Source organism: Crinia signifera, chromosome 3, assembly GCF_055691185.1.
Source record: "Crinia signifera chromosome 3, ASM5569118v1, whole genome shotgun sequence".
Taxonomy (NCBI): Eukaryota; Metazoa; Chordata; class Amphibia; order Anura; family Myobatrachidae; genus Crinia; species Crinia signifera.
In genome coordinates, this window is record NC_139219.1 from 220,438,540 (window position 1) to 220,459,871 (window position 21,332).

Sequence of the window (21,332 nt, forward strand, 5' to 3'; positions counted from 1 at the left end):
CCACACTATTTTAAAATCAACTCCACGCCGACGTGGATAGTGGGGGTATGAAAAGGTCGGAGGACGTGTTGATCCTGGGGGGTGGCGTTGACTATGGGGGGCCATTTCACATTGTAAGGACCCATCAGGGTGCTTGTACAATCAAAAATCGTATACGAACGCATCCTATGCCATTGTATGGCATACAATGCGATATTTTATTGTACATCTTGTTGCATTGCATACCATTGTATACCTTATTTAGTGTTATGGTATGCGATGCGATGGGCGCCGTGCTAGGAAACAAGTACCACGAATTCATCTTAGTAAATTTCCCCCATTTAGTCTAACTTTTTTTTTATCCTTTAGGTGTAATCTCAACCCATTTTTGACCCAGGGCTGATTTTTTACTATCTCTTTACCTTTACACACAGAAAAACACTGAACAGGTCTGTGTGATTCTCAAAATGAGCTGTTCAAAAAGCAGGACATTATAATTTGTGCACAAACACAACTGAACACTTACACTATTAATAATGATTGCAGGCACCATCAGAAAACAAGATTCTGTCAAACACGACTTTTAAAAAATTTGAGTTTTTGTCATGAAAACTCACATATTCCTGCAATGGCAATCATGTTTAAACTTGGAGAATACACAATTTTTCCTATTTTTAAGATATAAAGTTATATAAAAAAAAACAAATAATATGTTGTGTTACAAAATATGTGTCCTTTGACATATTATATACTATACTAGATTCCAACCGTTAAAATGACCGTGCTGCTGGGAATTGGTACTCTGTCATACTAAGGTTTGTGTGTGTAGAGTTGTGTTTGTATGTAGGGGTAGGGTGTGTGTGTGTGTGTGTGTGTGTGTGTGTAGAGGTGTGTTTGTATGTAGGGGAAGGGCTTTGTGTACGTCAGAGCCCCGACAGGCACCATCTATTTACCACCGTCACCCCAATAATAATTTTATTTATTTATAGTTTCTTATATAGCACAGCAGATTGCTGACAGTGCTAAAACAAACTGGGTAACATCAGACAGACTTGGAAGTTAGAGGGCCCTGCTGCAAGCTTACACTCTATAGGGACATAGGAGGGAAACACAAGGACAGGCACCAGTAATAACATAGCAGTCCCACCAAGTTACAAGTCCAGAAGGGAAGCTATATAATACATAAGTGCCTCAGAGGGTTATGCGTGTGGTACTTAAATATGATAGGCTTGCCTGAAGAGGTGAGTACTCAGGGAACACTTGAAAGTTTGGAGGCTGTTTGCAGCCCGATGAAAGTCCTGTAATAGTGAACGGGAGCTAGAAGAGATACGCAGCTCTTGTGCAGAGCGGAGTGGTCGAGATGGGAGATATTGTGTGATAAGTGCAGAGATATATGCTGGTGCAGTATGGTTAATAACTTTATATGTGAGTAGAAGTGTTTTATATTGAATACAGTAAGATACAGGCAACCAATGGAGGGACTGGCAGAGCGGATCAGCAGACAATGAGCATCTTGCAAGGAAGATCAGCCTAGCAGCAGCATTGAGAATGGATTGCAGTGGCGAGAATCTGTTCTTGGGAAGACCAATTAGTATAATGAGTGCATGGATAAGAGATTTAGTAGTGTCTTGTGTGAGATAGGGTCGTATTTTGGATGTTTTTTAGATGCATGTAATATGATTTGTAAACAGATTGAATGTGGGGAACAAAGGACAATTCAGAGTCGAGGATGACCCCTATGCAACAAGCTTGTGGGGTAGGGTAGATTATCGAATTGTCAACAGTTATGGAGATATCAGGATGGTAACTATTCTTGGCTGGTGGGAATATAATTAATTCTGTTTTGGAATTATTGAGTTTGAAGTGGTGAGAACTCATCCAAGATGAGATGGCAGAGAGGCATTTAGAGACTTGACCCAAACCACTGGTGATAACTCTGCGGTTGATAGATTTGAGTATCGTCTGCAAACAAGTGATACTGAAATCCTAAAAAGCTGATTAATTTGCCAAGAGATGAAGTATAGATTGAGAAAAGCAGAGGGCCTAAAACCGAGCCTTGCGGAACTCCAACTGACAGCGGTAGTGAAGAGGAGGTAGAGTCAGAGAAGCAAACACTGAAAGAGCAATCAGATAGGTAGGATGAGAACCAGGAAAGGGCTGTATCATTAAGACCTAGGGATTGTAGTGTTTGTATGAGTAGAGTGTGAGGAGCAGTGTTAGGTTTTTATTATATGGGATAAAAGCATACAATTGTACATAGTTTGTATTATGTTTTTATATTGTTTTGCATTAGGACTCTTGTTTGTCTATTACAGTATGGTGTCACAGTTGCCTAAACAATTCATTCAATGGTTTAATTTATGTCCACACAGGCTATGCACACACAGAATACATTTTAACGTAAAAGCATTTTATCACTTTAAATCTGCTTTCACAATTTTTGGTGAATATAATAATAATCCATAAATAATTTTTCAGACTACTGAATGTAGCTCATTTAAAACATCATCCATGAGAATGTAGTCTATGGCACACTCTGTTCAAATATTACACGGATTACACAGTCTGCTTCAAAGACCACAAACACAAGAGATCCAAATGAGGAGAATTAATCTGAATGGAAAAACAGCCTGCTCATGCTATATTGAGAATTGATGATAGAATATACAAGTATGTTGGAATATTAACTACCTGCATTCATAATGATTCCTATTGATGTTTTGTTTTGATTTGGGTTTTTATATGTGCATTAAAGCGTCCAACGGTACAGGACAAAAAGCACAAATTGTCCGTTAATCTCGGCCCTTTGTATGAGACAATGGGCGAAATGTAATAGGGTGCGTTTTTTTTTTCGTAAGAAAAAAATCGCACCAAATCGCACATTAAAAAATCCCATTGGTACTTGTGTATTATCACGGCGCCCCTGATATTAAGTCACACGACTTTTAATCGCATGCCATACACCAGGTGTACACCAATGCGATGCGATTTAAAATTGTATAAGTCCACTATACGATTTTAAATTGTATAAGCACCCTAATGGGTGCTTATAAGCACACTAATGGGTGCTTACAATGTTAAATGCACCCCCACGCCCCCCCCCAGTATGAACGCCAACCCGAAGCGTGGCGAGCGCAGCGAGCCCGCGAGGGGCGGCGGCACGCGTCCTCCGACCTTTTTACTTTACATGTATTCCGTGTCCGCTCGCCATGCTTCTGGCTCGGTGGCTCGCTGCGCTCGCCACACTATATAAGATCATCTCCATGCCGACGTGGATAGTGGGGGTATGAAAAGGTCAGAGGACGCATACAGCACGCTTCGGGTTCACTTTCATAGTGGGGATGGCGTGGGGGTGCATTTAACATTGTAAGCTCCCATTAGGGTGCTTATACAATGTAAAATCGCATCACATCGCATTGTATGGCAATGTATGCCATATACAATGCTATACAATTTTAACATTGTATGACATCGGGGGAAATCTCGTCACATCGCATGTCTTATGGTCTGCGATGCGAAGGGCGCCGTGATACTACACAAGTACCATCCCATTCTTGGCCGTGAATTTGCATATGTAATGAGATTCGAATTTGCGGCAAAAAAATGCGATATGGTGCGATTTACTAATGAAAATGTGCGCATTTTCAGTCATAAAAATGTGCACATTTTAAAACATGCGAATCGCCTAAGTGCGATTTTTTGCCGTGAATCGCAACCTATAACATATGCGATTTTCGGGAAATGCCTGAAAACGACCGTTTTTGCGGGGGAAAAACGCAAAAACAAAAAATATTTTGTACACTATTACATTTCGCCCCATAAGTCTGCCCAAACAGCATAGAGCATTTAAATTATCCTGAAAACTAACCAGTCACTGGCTAAAAATGTTTTAATCTATTCAATGTTAGACGATGTGGAGTACAAAAATCAACCTAAACAATGGCTCCTTTCTTAGAACAACAGACATGTTTAACCAATTTAGTACACAGAAATGCATTTGATATCTCAATGTGCCAAATTTTATATTAAGTTATATATAATTTGAATATAAACCATATTGTTAAGAAATGCTTTATTTGATTTTAAAACTCCCAATATAACATAATTTGAGAACTCTTTCTGTGCATGAGCAGATCTCGGTACCGAACAGCTTCGGCGAGTTACACGCTCATTGCAGCGAGGGAGGGCTGGGGGCGGAAAAAGGGCTGGAATAGAGGAATGCCTAGTGTTTTATGAGAGGTAATGCTAATTTCAAGCTGCAATCACTTAATTATTACTTTATTATAAGTCCTCCTTACACTCATTACCACCCTATGCTTTTGTCTAGAACTGAGAAAATCAGAGCACTGACAGTTCTTCTGTACCCTAGCCACCATGATGAGAGCCTGCCATACACATCTAATACAGCGTGAGATGTACTAAGCCTTGTAAAGTGATATAATGGAGAGTGATAAACAACCAGCTAATCATCTCCTACTTGTCATTTTTCAAACCCGGCCGGTGACATGGCTGGCAGGAGCTGATTGGTTGGTGGTTTATCACTCTCCCTTTTATCACTTTTCAAGCTTAGTACAACTGGCCCTAAGAATCCTCTGTACTCTTTTCCTAGCAGGGCGCCCACTAAGCTATTTGCTTAGTGGGCTATTCTGTGTAGTAAAATCGCACCGCACATCACATCGCATGGCTTTTTGTGCCTTGCGATGTGTGCGATGCGATCTAAGTAATTCATTTAGTTAATTTATTCACTGCACTCTGAGTGAAATCTCATCGCACATCGCATCGCATGGCCCTTTTTTGTGGCGTGAGATGTGAGATGTGATCTCAGTAGTTCATATGGTAAAACACCTAAAACAGCACCACTCTCCACATCACTCCGAAGCGTGGCGAGCGCAGCGTGCCCCGCAAGGGGCGGCGGAACGTGTCCTCCGACCTTTTCATACCCCCACTATCCACGCTGGCATGAGTTGATTTCATATAGTGTGGCGAGCCCAGGAGCCACCGAGCCCGAAGTGTGGCGAGCCCCGCGAGGGTACGCGGAATACTTTACATGTATTCCGCACCCCCTCGCCACGCTTCGGGCTCCAAGTACGGAATCCTCTCATACATTGCCACCACACAGGGGGCTTACTAAAATGGGAATTCTATTGAAGATGGGATGTTGTTATTGATAAACCAATCAGCATCTACTTCCTTCTACAAGATAACAGATTAAATCGGATTGGTTGTCCATAGCAACATCCCATCTTCAATAGAACCCATCTTAGTAAATAGTAAAACATTTTATATTATGCATATGAACATAGGAATGTTTATCATCCTTGATATCCTGTATATTAAAAGGCTAACAATGCTCCTCAAAACTATGGAAGGTATTTAAGTGTTGCGCACACCAACAGTCACCAGTTGGCGCCTGATGGAGCAATTACAGCATTACTCTGTTCAGGCTCACATAGCCACCATAGACATTAATGTTATGTCATTTTGCAGGGCTGGTAGCTGCTTTATTAATACTGATGTGCGCGCCAAGCAATAGTTCCCAATGTGTTCCTGAAAACTAAAGATAAAGAGATAAAAGGCAAAATTACGAAAGAGATCATTGAAGAGCCACTTTCCCCCTTCATCAGGAAATAATGAGGAACTGTAGACAATGTGACCATTATTTCTCACCAAAAAGGTTCTAATGGAACATCGGATGTATCACCAACAGATCTGAGCATCCTTATGAGTTAAAGTTCCTACAATGCGATGTGATAGATAATCAGCTCCAAAACTGAGAAATCATTGACACTTTGGCCTTTATTTAGATTTGATTGTAGAACAAATTTGTTTGGAAAATGGGCAAAACCATGTGCACTGCAGGTGGGGCAGATGTAAAATCCGCAGAGAGAGTTAGATTTGTGTGAGTTATTTTGTTTCTGTGCAGGGTAAATACTGGCTGCATTATTTTTACACTGCAATTTAGATGTCAGTTTCAACACACCCCACCCAAATTTAACTCTCCCTGCACATGTTACATCTGCCCCACCTGCAGTGCACATGGTTTTGCCCATTTTCCAAACAAATGTGTACTGCAATCAGATCTGACTATGGGCCTTTTGGGAGGAATTCAGTTTCCGACACATTATTCGGACACCTGCTACACTTTAAAGTGACAGGATCTCACTCAAAAGTGTTTGTTACCCCATTGAGAAATGAGGACTTTTAAATGTGTCTGAATCAGCCAGAAGAAGGGTGAGAATTAGTCTACCATTGCTGACATTTAAATGCCCCTTTGCTGACAATAAATTTTATTAAATTATAAAGTTTACATAAATATTTATAAATGATTTTAAATGCATTCAATCTATGTATTGCTTATTTGACCAGTGGTGAAATTTATTAGAAAAAAGGCAACATTCACAATGTTAAAATTGTATCACAATTGAGGGTCAAGTTATCATTGTAATGGTGTGAAACGGCCCTGCAACTCTCCCCTCCTCGCAGCCTAGTCCCACCCATGATTTGTGGATTTTTGTACATGCAAAAGTATGACGGTTAGTGAGGCATATACTGTAGCTGCACTTACTCGCAGACATGACTACGTCGTGCTGAGTGGTGGCGCATCACCAGGGGCTTGGGAGGAGGCAGAACTTGGAGCTGACAGCGCATCCTCCTCCATACTGTGAATGGGACCCGGGTCGCTTGACCCAGGCACCCGTTCACACTGCACTTGACACGGGTCAGAGCCGTGTTCAAACCTGGTCATTACCAGGGTTGAACTCCCGTGTTGCTCGACCCAAGGTGACCCTTTCAGACCGCACCTCGACCCATGATAAGGCCACGGCAATAACACAGGTCTAGAGTGCGGTCTAAAAGTGGTATTACTGAACTGAACCCACGAACTACAAAAAAAGCAAAATTAGCCAACATATAATTAATGCATGCTTAAGCAATAGTTACAAAGTAGAGTTTATTTCCAGTCCAACATATTTTCTTTTTACTGTCGAATAAATGCAACAGAAAGGGTTAATTATCTGTTCTGCAGAGTGATGCAAAATTGTTTCAGCAAACTGGAAAGCCCGTCTTGGCTGCCTGCCAATTTACACTGTACATCTAGTGAATACGGAAATAAAGCGAATGATAGAGTAAACACTACTCTCTTTTTTTTGTTTCAATTTCATTGGATTTGCGTCAGCTAAAATTCAGCAACAAGCAGATAGCTGAAACTAACATGCAGGCAGGGTTGGCTATGATGTGCAGTTTGACCAATTGCAGGACCTATCAATCAAGACTAGCAGGCATGGTGGTAACTACAGCCGCTCACCATGCCATCCACCATGCTGAGACTGTTGCTGGACTGGGATATGGTCATTAGGTCGACCCTATTAAGGTCGACATACATTGGGTCGACCATTAGAGGTAGACAGACCTTAGGGTGACCCTGAAGTAGGTCAACATGGCTAAGGTCGAAGGGGTTAGAAGGTCGACACAAACATTAGGTTGGCAACGGCAAGGTAAACAGTCAAAAGGCCGGCATGTGTCGACAGGCGGTATCTCATGCCCTACCATCTACTAGGGCATGGAGGGAGAATAGAATAGTGTACTGAGCACAGCGAGGCACCATGCCCAAAGCATGGGGAGCGCAGCGAGGCACAGTGCTCAAAGCATGGTGAGTGCAGCGAGGCACGTGCTCAAAGTACGGCAAGCCAGTGAGGCACAGTTCCCAAAGCATGGTGAGCGCAGCAAGGCACGGGCGCAAAGCATGGCACGCTGCGAGGCACAGTGCTCAAAGCATGGCGAGCGTGAGGCACGGTGCCCAAAGTATGGCGAGCGCAGCGAGGCACGGTGCCCAAAGCATGGGGAGCGCAGCAAGGCACAGCGCGAAGCATGGCACGCATCGAGGCACAGTGCTCAAAGCATGGCGAGCGTGAGGCACGGTGCCCAAAGTATGGCGAGCGCAGCGAGGCATGGTGTCCAAAGCATGGGGAGCGCAGCAAGGCACGGACGCAAAGCATGGCACGCATCGAGGCACAGTGCTCAAAGCATGGCGAGTGTGAGGCACGGTGCCCAAAGTAAGGCGAGAGCGCAGGGAGGCACGGTGCCCAAAGCATGGGGAGCGCAGCAAGGCACGGACGCAAAGCATGGCACACAGAGAGGCACAGTGCCCAAAGCATGGCGAGCGTGAGGCACGGTGCCCAAAGCAAGGCAAGTGCAGCGAGGCACGGTGCCTAAAGCATGGTGTGCACAGCGAGGCACGGTCGCAAAGCATGGCGAGCACAGGGAGGCACTGTGCTCAAAGCATGGCGAGCACAGGGAGGCACGGTGCTCAAAGCAAGGCGAGCACAGGGAGGCACGGTGCTCAAAGCATGGCGAGCACAGGGAGGCACGGTGCTCAAAGCATGGCGAGCACAGGGAGGCACGGTGCTCAAAGCATGGCGAGCACAGGGAGGCATGGTGCTCAAAGCATGGTGAGCACAGCGAGGCACAGTCGCAAAGCATGGCGAGCACAGGGAGGCACGGTGCTCAAAGCATGGCGAGCACAGGGAGGCATGGTGCTCAAAGCATGGTGAGCACAGCGAGGCACAGTCGCAAAGCATGGCGAGCACAGGGAGGCACGGTGCTCAAAGCATGGTGAGCACAGCGAGGCACAGTCGCAAAGCATGGCGAGCACAGGGAGGCACGGTGCTCAAAGCATGGTGAGCGCAGTGAGCCATGCGAGGTGCGCTTGCCATGCGAGGGGACATGGTACACTTTGACAATGTCCATATCGACTATATCAACATTCGGGACAATTTTGTTTTTGAAAAACTCATGTCAACCTTTTGGCTGTCGACCTTATGATTGTGTCCACCTTCTAACCCTGTAAAACCTTAGTCACGTTTACCTATTTCAGGTGTCGACCCAATGCCCCATACCTGTTGGAGCGCCTCTCTGACAGGACAGTCTGTATAGGGTAATTGGCTGGGGCAATTTGCGTGTTTTCCTGTGAGGGCAATGTAGATCACCCGAGCTTTCAGCTGAAAACCGCCCTGTGTGTATGGCCCGACGATGATTGCTGATCCGTGCTTCCACACCATTGCCAGCATCAGACGTTCATCTGCTGGTATTACTAGCCGAGTGGACAGCTTTATATAGCGTTCTGCTATGGAAAGCTGTGCACCTCCGCGAAATACGCTTGGATGGGCAAAAATCGCTCAGTGTGTACATGGCTACAGTATATAAATGCTCAGATACAGTGAAACACAGTGGTGAAAAACATATTATGGTATGGGGTACCAACGTAATGCTATATGATAAATATAGTCCCATTGATACAGTCCCATACAGGTATAGATGTGGTTCCAGTGTCCTGGGATCATACAGAGTTGATGGTGGTGATCATTGGGGTTGGTATCACAGTGCTTATGGGATGGTACATGAATCCAACAGTTCATGAGAGCTCATTGTTAGAGGGTGCTGGCGTCCCAGATAGATAGATACATACAGTATATATATGCCCATTTATCCCCATAGGCGTGCGCAGCCCATTTTCTTAGGGGGTGCACCATTCCAGGGGCGTGTCCATCACCGCCTATTATTACACAAAATGCCACACACTGTAATGCCCATTAGACATAATGCCACGCATAGTAATGCCCATTACACATAAAGCCATGCACAGTAATGCCCACCCCACGCAATGCCACACACATTAATGCCCATTCTACAAAATGCCACCCAACATAATGCCCATTACACATACTGTAATGCCACACACCATAATGGCCATGACACATAATGCTACACACAGTAATGCCCATTCTACATAATGCTACACCATAATGCCCATTCTACATAATGCTACACCATAATGCCCATTACACATTATTTGACACACATTATGCCCCTTACACATTATGCCACACACCGTAATGGGCATTACATATTATACAACACGTCCTAATGCCACACACACACACACACCGTAATGCTTATTACATATTATGCCACACAAATTCACCTACATGCTCGTTGCTAGATGTTACATGCTTGATGCCAGGGATTTCTTGCTCGATGCCAGGGGTTACATCTTGTTGCCCTGGGCTACATGCTCCTTTCCAGGGGTCTCATGCTCGTTGCCAGCGGGGGGAAGGGGTTGTGAAATGCTCATTGCCAGGGGGTGGGGTAAAATGCTCATTCCCAGGGGTTGGGTTTCATGCTCCCTGTGAAGGGGGTGGTTAAATTCTCTTTGACAGTGGGAGTTTCATGCTCTTTGCTGGTGGTGTGCACTGCACCCCACCTTTGAGCCGCTGGCCGAATGCTGCATGCCACACACTGAAACCACTTTATTTGTCAGTGGCGGCAGCATCCAGCCAGTGGTTAAAAAGGGAAGGACAAGGGAAGGAGGCTGTGGCATTTCAGGTACAGTGGCCCGTGCCCTCCCCTCTCTTCAGGGTGGCAGGGCCCGGGACACTTGTACCCCTAGTACCCAGTAGCAAACGCAGGATTCTTGTGAGGTGTTTTTTGTTCATACACAAACTCACACTTTAATACTGAAATCACATCACAACATGTTTCCAACAAAGCATACATGCAGTACATAAAGCTCTGGGAGACTTGCCTACACTTCCGAGAGGCCAGGAATGGTGCCCAATTTTTATGAGCCTTCCATCCATTCTGGGATTGTAGGCAAGTATGACACATAGTATACATACACACAGCCGAGACACACACACATAAACAGCCAACACGCATAGCATACATACACACAGCTGACACACACACATAGTATACATACACACACACATAGTATACATACACACAGCCGACACACACAGTCTACATACACACAGATGTAGTATACACATACAGAACGCCCACACACATAGTATACATATACACAGCCCCCCTGCAGTATGCACACACAGTATATAAATATATATATATATATATATATATATATATATACAGTATACATACACACAGACCTCTTCTATGCACAGACACAGTATACATATACACAGCCCGCACATGTACACATATAGTATACATACAGACACAGCCTGCACACACACAGATGTACTGTAGTATACACAGCCCCCCTATGCACACATACACAATATACATACACAAAGCTGATACACACACACACACACACCTTTTTTACACAATAAAAAGCAGCCAGCATCATAACAAACCAATATAACCACAACTTTTTATACCCCACACCCACTAAAACAAAGTCATAAACTGCCCTCTTAACAAACAAGCCCCCCTGTTCCAGCACCTCCCAAAAAGGAGCACACCACACCTCAATCACCAGCAGCAGCGTAACTATAATTTTGGCGCCCCCCCGCCGATAATAAAACACGCGCCCCCCCTCACCCCACCACCACTCCGGACGCCGATGCCCCCCCCCAACCCCCCATCCCCCGCATACTTACCTGTATTCGCTGCGCTGGTCCCGGCTCCCATCCTGGCTTCATTCTGATATGAAACACGGACCATCATAAAATGGCCGCCCCCATACAGCAGACAGTTTCAAAGAACTGGCTGCTATATGGGGGCGGACATTTTATGGTAGCCCGTCGCAATAGCAGAATGAAGCCAGGGGAGCCGGGACCGCCGCAGCGAATATAGGTAACGCTGCGGGGGATGGGGCATTACTATAGCACCGCAGCCCCCCGGCGCCCGCACTTACCCAGCGCCTCCCCGCGACCGCGGGGGCTGCGGTGCTGTAGTTACGCCACTGATCACCAGGAAGTGCTCCTCAGTCCTCCAGTCCTCACCCGGCCAGCGCTGCTAGGAATGAAATACCTTAGAGATGTGCAGTTCAGCTCCCCCTACAGGCAGCCAGGGGCCTCGCCTCACTATAGTTGTAGTAGTGTGTATGCTGCTGGCTGCATCTCTGCCGTCTGTCACTGCGGCCAGCCCTGCTCCGCTCCTCGGCACTGGCTGAAATCGTGAGGGGGGTGCCCCTCATTAGGAGGTGCCTGTGCACCCCCGGCACCCCCCCTGCGCACGCCTATGTTTATCCCATATTTGTGGCTATTTTCCCAAAAAGAACTGTTTTCAAGGGTTAGCCGCAAATATTAAGTATCACTTGAATGTATGTAGGAGAGACCGCAGCAGGAATCTCCAATACCTCCTGTCCGCCGCATCCCCCCATCGATGCTGCCCGATGCATAAATATCGGCCAGCATCACAGTTGGTCCCTAGGCTACTGCCATTTTGATGATAGCCCTTTGTAGCCTAATGGATGGCAGGGCAATGCGATCAGCAGTATCAGACAGGGGTCAGCGCAAACGGCATGTGTGCAGACCCCCAGCACCTGGTGCAGCAGAGCGCAGGGACTGGCTCCTTTCAGGGACATACTTACATGAGAAAGGATCACATATTGCAATACAATCCTAGGTGGGCATATGTGATCCTGTAGTAAATGGTCCCATAGAGAGATAGACTCCTTAGAGTTTCTATATTATTATTTTTTTTCTAATAGGAAGACACCAGCAGTTTATTTATATGATACAAACTTATTAAGCAACAAGAGGCATACATACAAACAAACATTGTTTCTTCCTCGTACTGTATGTTAAGGACAGGATGGAAGCAGGGGATCAAAACAGGTGTGAGAAGTGACCCGGCCGGGACTGCACTGTCTATAAGTACTTATCTAGCAACTTACCAACCCTGAGGAAGAGGACCACACTGAACATGGCCAGCAAGGTAGGCACCACGACCCCCAGGAAGGTGGACAGTTTCCGGGACCCTGAGCGCTGCTCGGCTTTCCTCGGGTTCCGTGGGGCTCCATCTCCAGCCGCACTCACCTCTGTAGATATGTTGAGCCGGTAGGTGAGCAGCGGGCTCCGCTCAGTCATGGCGCTGGCCCGGGAGGTGGCTGCTGCTGGTAGAATTTCCCTGCCCCGCCGCCCCGATCACTGGCCCGCGGGCCGCACGGTACAGTTACCCGTCACGCTGAGTGCACTGCACCTCCTGTGCTGGGGGCAAATCCGCCACTGTTACCAGCCCCAGCAGCGCCCCCTCTGGGCGTAGCCTCGGAAATGCCAGGAGGATCTGCCAGGCAGATGCCCACGTGTAGAGACGGAGTTCAGTACCCGTGAGTGGCTAGTGCTGGCTGCTGCGGTGCCCTGGTGTGACACTGGGAGACTGCATAGTACCTGGAGGTAAAGGAAGCAATTCTCCAATAATCAGTGTCAGTCACACCCAGCAGCACTCAGATTGGGAAACACCAGGAAATGCAGCAGTGGTGCTGTCACTGTGTATGAGAAGGTGCCTCGGCTTCCAGCTCACACAGTCACGCTGACATACAGTAACACCGCCCCCTTCTCTCTTCTTCTCTTAGCCCCGAGGTGTTACACATTTCTGGGTATATTATCTGGAGCACAGACAGATACAGTGATCTTCGTTCATGTACTGTACATTGTACTGTCAGCTGGTCTCAGGGGTTGTTCTAGTGACGCCCAGATTATCACCTGCTGCTGTTGTTACTGCTCTGTCACATGCAGCCTGCACGTAACATTCTGGAATGTCCCTCTTTATGCAACCAGAGTGGGCCTGTGAGCAAGTATATGACTTAAAGAAAAAAATCATTGTTTATTAACATATTTTGCATTACATAATAGTGGATTACACAGTAATTAGGAAAATATTCAGTTAGATTTGTAAAAACTGATATTTTTTACTTTTCATGCTGATACTTTACAAAAGTGGAGAGTAATAAACAACTAGCCAATCATTTGAAAAATTTCAGTTAGAAGCTGATTGGCTGGTTGTTTATCACTCTCCACTTTATCACTTTTGGAAACTTGGTGCATCTGGCCCTAAGCCTATAGGGTACATTTATTAGGATGTCAGTTAATTATTAGTAATTTATTAGGATGTTGGCAATGTCAATCAATCTGAATTTACTTATTTAGCTTTCTCATAACTTCCAACTCCATCAAGGAGGGACACCGGCATGTGCCCAATATTTTGTTTTTTGAGGGGGGGCTTTAGAAGATAATATAAATAATCTGATTGGTTGTTATAAGCAACATCCCATCTTCAATAGAATTCCCCTCTTGGTAAATTTACCCTCATGTGTCAGTCCATATGATCTTCATACACCGCTACTCCTCCTTCCTTTCACAAAAATAAATAAATAAAGTGGTCCGACCTGTGTTTTTGAACAAGGTTTCAAGCTGGCTCTCTGCATACTTTTAGCGTGACCCCAGTCACAACGAAGTCCTACAGGTTGGTGCTGGGTTACTTGGTAACACAAACAGTATAAAAATATTTTCATATATAATTATGTTTATCTTACGCTACAGTGCAAAATTCAATTACTGTTTTGTGGCTTAGTATGTATTTAAGGATTAATTCTGTTCCATTCTGTTATTACAATGGCAAGTAGTCCTTAACTGCAAAAACACAAGTTGGATGCTATCAGCAAATTCATGTTCCTCTATTTAAAAAAAAAATAATTAATCCCATACATCCCATACTGGCTGTTTATCACTCTCCATTTTGTCACTTTTGAAGCTTAGTGCATCTGGCCCATTATGTGATATTTCCATACATTACACTTTTATACCATAATGATCTTTTTGCTCTTTGTATTTTCCTTCTTCCTTTTTTTTCTTCTTTTTTACACACAAATTGATTATGCTTTGTATATCAACAGTGGCGTACCTAGGAATTTTGTGCGCTCCCATTTCCAAAAAAGTTTCTGGCCTCCCCTACCTACATGCATTATAATAATTTATACCTACATGCTGACTGCCTGTTCATAGGGGTTTCATGGTCATTGTCAGGGGTTTAATTCTCATTGCTAGTAGATTCATGGATATTGCCAGGGGTTTCATGCTCATTTGGGTCCTGAGAACTGAGTTTGAGGACCACTTGTTTAGTAAATAGGCCCCTAATAATAACTTAAATAACCTAAAATTCACGAAGAAAGGTTTTCCTTAAAAAAAAAAATTACACATAAAAAAAGACATTTAAAAGGAGGGTCATCACAGAGTTTGTTGGACCCTGAGCAGGACGACCACTGGAGGGCGGTAAAGAGCTGTCTGGAGGAGCAGCAGCAGGAAGGATCCCGACTCCCGCCGGCGCCGAGGAGAGCAGGAGGAAAGCACCTGGGAGCAGGTGAGTGAGCCTATGCCCGCCCCTGGAGCCCGCCCATGTATAACGCCCACACTGACCCCCTGGAGCCCGACCGGAGCTGCGGCCGCATCTCCCTCCACCAAACCCCCCCACCCATGGAGCGTAGCGGCGACCGCATCACCACCACCCCTGGAGTGGGTGAGCCATGGGGTGCTCCCCCCCCCCCCCGCCTGGGGCGCTCCGGTGCTGACCCCGAGTAGGTTAATTCGAATTGGAGGCTTATCATTGGATGCCCCAAATGTTCAGCTAAATGTTGTCCAATCTCTGATACTGGTTTTCTTTAAATTCTTCTTTTTCAATGTACAAGTATTGTAGTCAGAGTTGAATTGTGATTTTCTCAACTATAAGCTCGAAATGTAGAGTGTGAGATGCTGTTTAACAACTGTACCCATCACTGTTCCTCTTAGAATTATTATTGGGAAATGCAAATGTTTGTTTTCATGTATTTTATTTTTTAGGTTTGTTGTATTTTTCCTTTCTTTTGTGTTGAAATTTATATTAATAAAAATATGCCTGGTTTAAAAAAAAATGGAGGGTAATGAAGATAAGATAGCATATATTGCAAATTGTTCACTACTTCAAGCGAAACAGAAATACTTTTTTTAACTAAAGAGGAACTATCCCAGGATCTGCAAACTTCAAGTGAAACTGAAATATTTATATATCTAAAGAGGAACTATGTGAAACCATCAAAAAGTGTCTTTATTCCAAAGAACTAAAAACTACAGTGAATGCATGACCTCCAGCTATAAATTGAGGAGCCGAGTTATTCACGAGATCCTATTTATTTGGAAATTATTAGTCATCTGAGGAACAAAGATAACCCCACATATTTCACAGTTCTTCCTATGGAATAAAGTCAAGTTATAGACTTTTTACACTGAAGCCCCACCTCCAATCTGCCTCTGACCCAGGATACTGAAGCTTCAGATTACTTATCTCATTCATAAAGGCTGTATGGTTCTGGGTTGTCACCATTAATACAGGACCCTTGGAGATGTAGTCATCTCCAAGATTCCCTAATCAGGAGCCTTTAAGACATGACCCATGTCTGCCTTTCACACTTCAGTCAACCCAGGTCAGACCTGGATAACCCTGGTTGTGAACCAGGTCAACCCTTACACACGGACCAGGGACCCAAATAAACCTATGGTGGGTGCAGCTGGTGGCAGGGCAGGAGGTATCACAGCAGGTATTGGAGATTCCTGCATCTTAGATTTGGGGGATACATAATATTTGCGGGTAACCCTCGAAAACGGGTGTTTTCAGGGAAATAGCTGCACATATTAAATTATAATGGAGCCTCTAAATCACATTGCCCTATGAGCTGTCATGGTCTTGCAGTGGTGATCGGAGAGAGGATTTGATTGCAAAGTGTTTGGCATTTGGCAGAGGTAACGAGGAGTGAAGGCAAAAACTCAGGCATTTCTCAATGTTCTGGGGCAGGTTTGAGGCAGCGACTCCAATCCCGTACTGTAGCTGCAATGTCTTCAGAATTTTAATCACATTCTCAGCTTCAGCACTTCTCTAGAGCCACACCAACTCCATGGAATACCCGCCTGCACAAATCAGACATGCTTTCAGCATCCCTGCCATTAAATGTGACTCAAGTCTTTTTTCTCAGCTCTTTGACTGAGGTTAGGCAGTACGGAAGGGTTAGGGTTAGGCTTTGGGAACAATGCTTAGGGACAGATGTTACCTTACTGCTACTCTGCAACACCTGTCACGTACACAGCTACACTACCAGAGATGAACAGAGGAAAGTCATCAAGGCATAGGCTGGAACTACTGTTTTGTCATCATTCTGAGCATTTCAACATTTCATCAGTGTGGACATACTCAGTGTGGACAACATGGACAATGGCGACATGCTAAACATGTCGTTCTGCTGCATGTCGACATTATGACCATGTCTGCATTCTCTTTTGCTGTTTGTCTGGCTCTTTGTCATGTTGGGGCTCTTTGAAAAGGTTTATATGAAATATAGAAAGTTTAGCAATGAGAGCCATCCTCCAACAAACCTTCAAACTTTTTTTGTTGATGACACGACCGATGGCCATCCTGTTCTATGCCCACTGGGCTGTCAGCATTGCACATGCCTATGGCAAATTCAGAATGTCCAAGGGCCCATGGCCATCAGCATCAGTGGAGCAAAGTTTAGATACAGCCGCTAACACTGACACTGCCTTGGTTATTTACCATTCATCAGTTGCCACCAAGAAACACTCAACAAAATTGCATGGATATCCTGATGCTTTGCCTTTGTCCGACTCAGAGTCACACCCTCAGGGTAATCATCTTCATTGTGTCTCCCCTTCCCAGCTGCAGTCATCATACACATTGGTGTACAGACGGTCACACATCAGCTCAGTAGCAAATCTGTTACAACTACATACTGTATGTATAGAGGCATTGTTTCTTGTAATCCTTTTGCTTTAGAAATATATTATATACATTTGGCTTGCACTGATGTGACCCTGTTTGGGTTTGTATTATGTTATATGTGTTAAAAGTTAAAGGACCTTGTCAGGCATCTTCCATTTGTTTGCTAGTTTCAGCACACCCTTGTTAATAGAAGTGCTATTCCAAACTGTCAGTCACTGAGGCGACCACATTCATTACAGTACTTTGTCAATTGAATTTAAAGTCAGCTTTATAGAATTTAATTTTCTTTTTTATTAAAATGAATATTCATTCCTTACATTCATTTGTGACATCCCGAGGCAGCATGCATTCATGTCAGTATACTTTCATATTCCTGTTAAATGGTCTCTGCAAAGAAATTCTATTTATGATTCCAATGGCCTTAGCATGCAGTGTTTTCTTAGAGGGTACATTGTATATAGGGAGAAGAATGTCAGCTCTAAATGCATAGCAAACCTATATGGAAATCTTATTTCATTGGATTTTGTCAGCGTGTATCACACATGGCCAGGGCCGGTGGAATGTTTTCAAACCCAGCAGCGCTTCCCGCGCCGTCGCCTGGCTGCCGGATTGCGCGCATCACTGCAGGGACCCCGCCGCCAGATCACACAGTGCCGCAGGTACCCGGCACGGACACCCCTGCAGCCTCCATGCGAGAGCCGAGGGTCGAAGTGCCGCCCTCCAGTGGCTGGCGCCCTAGGCAAATGCCTAGATTTGCCTAGTGGTGGCACGGCCCTGCACATGGCAGAAGTGCACAGTTAACTTTGCTAGCACACTGGGGGAGCTATTTATTAGAGGAGTAGCACATAGAGGGGGAAATTTACTAAAGGAAATTTGTAAAAAAAAAAATAGCTGTATTTGTATCCAGAAATACACTTATTTTTGACATTTAGGGGGAAATTTACTAAAGGAAATTTGTAAAAAATAGGTGTATTTGTATTTAGAAATATACTTATTTTTGACATTTACAATCCCGAAAATACGGCAACTCGTATTCGTATTGATAGCACATTAATACGAATACGAATTGCCGTATTTTCGGGGTAGTATATGTCAAAAATAAGTGTATTTCTAAATACAAATACACCTATTTTTTTACAAATTTCCTTTAGTAAATTTCCCCCTTACTGTCCCGAAAATACGGCAATTCTGAGTCGTATTGATGTGCTATAAATACGAATTCGAATTGCCGTATTTGCGGGATAGTAAATGTCAAAAATAAGTGTATTTCTGGATACAAATACACCTATTTTTTTTTACAAATTTCCTTTAGTAAATTTCCCCCAGAATATCATATCTGGTCGACTGATCGACAATGTCTTCAGGCATGGTCAAACGCATCCAGTTAGATGCCTAAAAATGGTCGTCAGAGTCTAGATCGTCATTAACATCTACGCAAACAAAAGGTCATTGGGGACGTAAACAAGTTTTTCATACTTTTGTTTTTAAGCGACGTGTTCATACTTTACCATTCCAGTGGACATAGAGGGAGAATAATATAGTGTGCCGTGCTCTGCGAGGGGGCGTGGCACACATATACGGTATCCATGTCGACCTATGTCTCTGCTCCACCCCAATGTGAATTCATATTTACAGTATTCAGAGCGTTTCAGATCTGCAGCAACAATTCACAGAGGACCGCTCTGCAGGGAAGTCCACTGTTGTTGCTCAGTCTTGGTATCAGCTTTAGGAGCCAGGGGTCGGCCCCCTCTCTGTCTGGGCCTGGGACTCCAGTCCTGTATCCACCCAAAAATGTGAAAAACTTCTGTCAGCCTTATCACAGTCGACCACTTCCCCGGTCGACCTTTTGCTTGCGTCTTTTTTATTTTTAGGCATCTAACTGGATGCGTCCAACCATGACTGGTCGACCACGTGATTGTTTATTTAGACAGAGTCGATCCACTTTACCATAACCAAAGAATATCATCTAAATATATGTCTAGTGGCTGTGAGTCTCTGAAACACTGTCATCTGCTGGCAAAGAGTTAAAATACATCTCTTTCTCACACATGCACAAACACAGAAGGTAGCAGACTAGCTTTCGAAGCTTTTGCTTCAAGCAGGCTTACTAGTACAGTATATTTCTGTTAGTTCCTCTATTTTCTTTTGTGTAATCAGTCAGCATACTGTAGCTTTCTATTAGGCCTGTGATATTGGCCTATTTACCTTGCTTTGAAAATCTTAGCCTTATAGAGCAGGAATAGGTAGATGTCAGAAGCTATTATAGCCTACAGTGTGATATCTTTAAATCTTTCCCCAGCGGCCTATGGACCTGATTGCAGCAGCTTAGTTTATGTGAACCATAGCAATGCAAATGCAGAAGGACCATCAAAAATGCTTTGCAGTTCTAGATGTTCTGATGGTTGTGATACATCTCTGTGACTTATAACTCTTTCACATCGCTATGCTGGATTGGACCCAGAATCTCGATCCTGGGTCCGACCCTGCTTTGACCAAAGTCTGGCACTTTCACATTAAACCCGGGTCGCATATTATACACAGAGCGACCTCGGTTTAAACCTCCTTATATCCTGGGGTTAAATTGCTGAGTTGGTCAACCCAGGATATAAAGTTTGATGCTTTTACACCACACCTAAACTGGGCCTCACAGCGGTGTGCCCAACCTTGCCACTCACTGGCCAGCCCTAAATATGTCCCGAATCCTGCAGTTAAGTGACGATGTAAGTGATTACTTTGGTCTTCTCCGGGAAAATGTTATTGGAGCCACAATCCCAGCAAGTGGATCCTGATATTGAATAAAACAATCTTTTACTCATTTGCATACCATCTGTCTTTTCATTTTATGCAGTCAGGTAAGTGAAGAGCTGCCATGCCATGTGCACATGACATCCTGACAAGGGAACTGGATGGGGGGGCTATCAGATGCGGTGGTCAAGGACCCTGTGACAATTTATGACCATGCCTCTGAGATCATGACCACGCCAACCATGGAGGAATGTGATTCCTCTTCTCAGCAGAATACATAGGGGTATATTCAATGCCCTTAAGGACGGCGAGTAGTGCGTATAGCTCACCGTCATAGCTCGCAGTCAGAATTCAACTGCCCCCCCCTTCACGAGGTGGAAACAGCGAGTGCGCCCATTAAAACAGTGAAGATTCAGCCCTATATGCAGTGGGCTTGCTGCATTTGTGGTGAACCTCGCCGTTTAAGGGAATTCTCGCCATCCTCTGATGGCGAGAATCTCCCCCGGAACATTGCATACGGTGAGCGGCCAGTGAGAGGGTTGGACGGCGAGGATGGCTTTTCCTCGCAAAAAAAAAGCCATCCGCGCCATGCAACCCCCCCCCCTCGCCAATGGCATATACCCCATAGACTTGTCTTTGCCATTTTTTTTATTTTTTAAATTCAATTTTTATTGAGTTTTTGCATGTCAAACAACAAGCCCCCCCAAACATAAAACATAGGTGGCAGCAGGATTCATACTAGAATGCATATCGGACAATTTCAAAATATTAAGACACGTACATTATGGTCACAAATATGAGAGGAGAATATGCACAGCATGAAACAGAAGATAGAGAATTTCTTTAACACAGTACTGAATACTCAAGTACCCGAGGGCGCCAATCGGGCAAAATTATATGAAAATAATACAGAATGTATAGTGAAGTATTATTTATAGATACATACTATACAGTATGACATATAGAAATTGTGTACCAGTACGAGCTGCAATAGTCAAATGGGTCTATGCTACAGATTATATACCGGACACCCAATAGAAAAAAAGAAACTGATCCCCAAAACAACTCTAACCTATAACCCCCCCACCCTGTATAACCTA

General features: G+C 44.6%; 1 protein-coding gene across 1 annotated transcript in view; it reads right to left on the reverse strand.

The window, feature by feature from the left end:
- Window positions 1–13,363, reverse strand: part of LOC146064230 (solute carrier family 12 member 9-like) — a 224,258-nt gene extending 210,895 nt beyond the window's left edge. The window contains exon 1 of the mRNA XM_083177477.1: window positions 12,623–13,363. Coding sequence (XP_083033603.1) covers window positions 12,623–12,815 — 193 coding nt within the window. The 5' untranslated portion in view covers window positions 12,816–13,363. The remainder of the gene's footprint in view (window positions 1–12,622) is intronic.
- Between the last annotated feature and the right edge of the window lie 7,969 nt (window positions 13,364–21,332).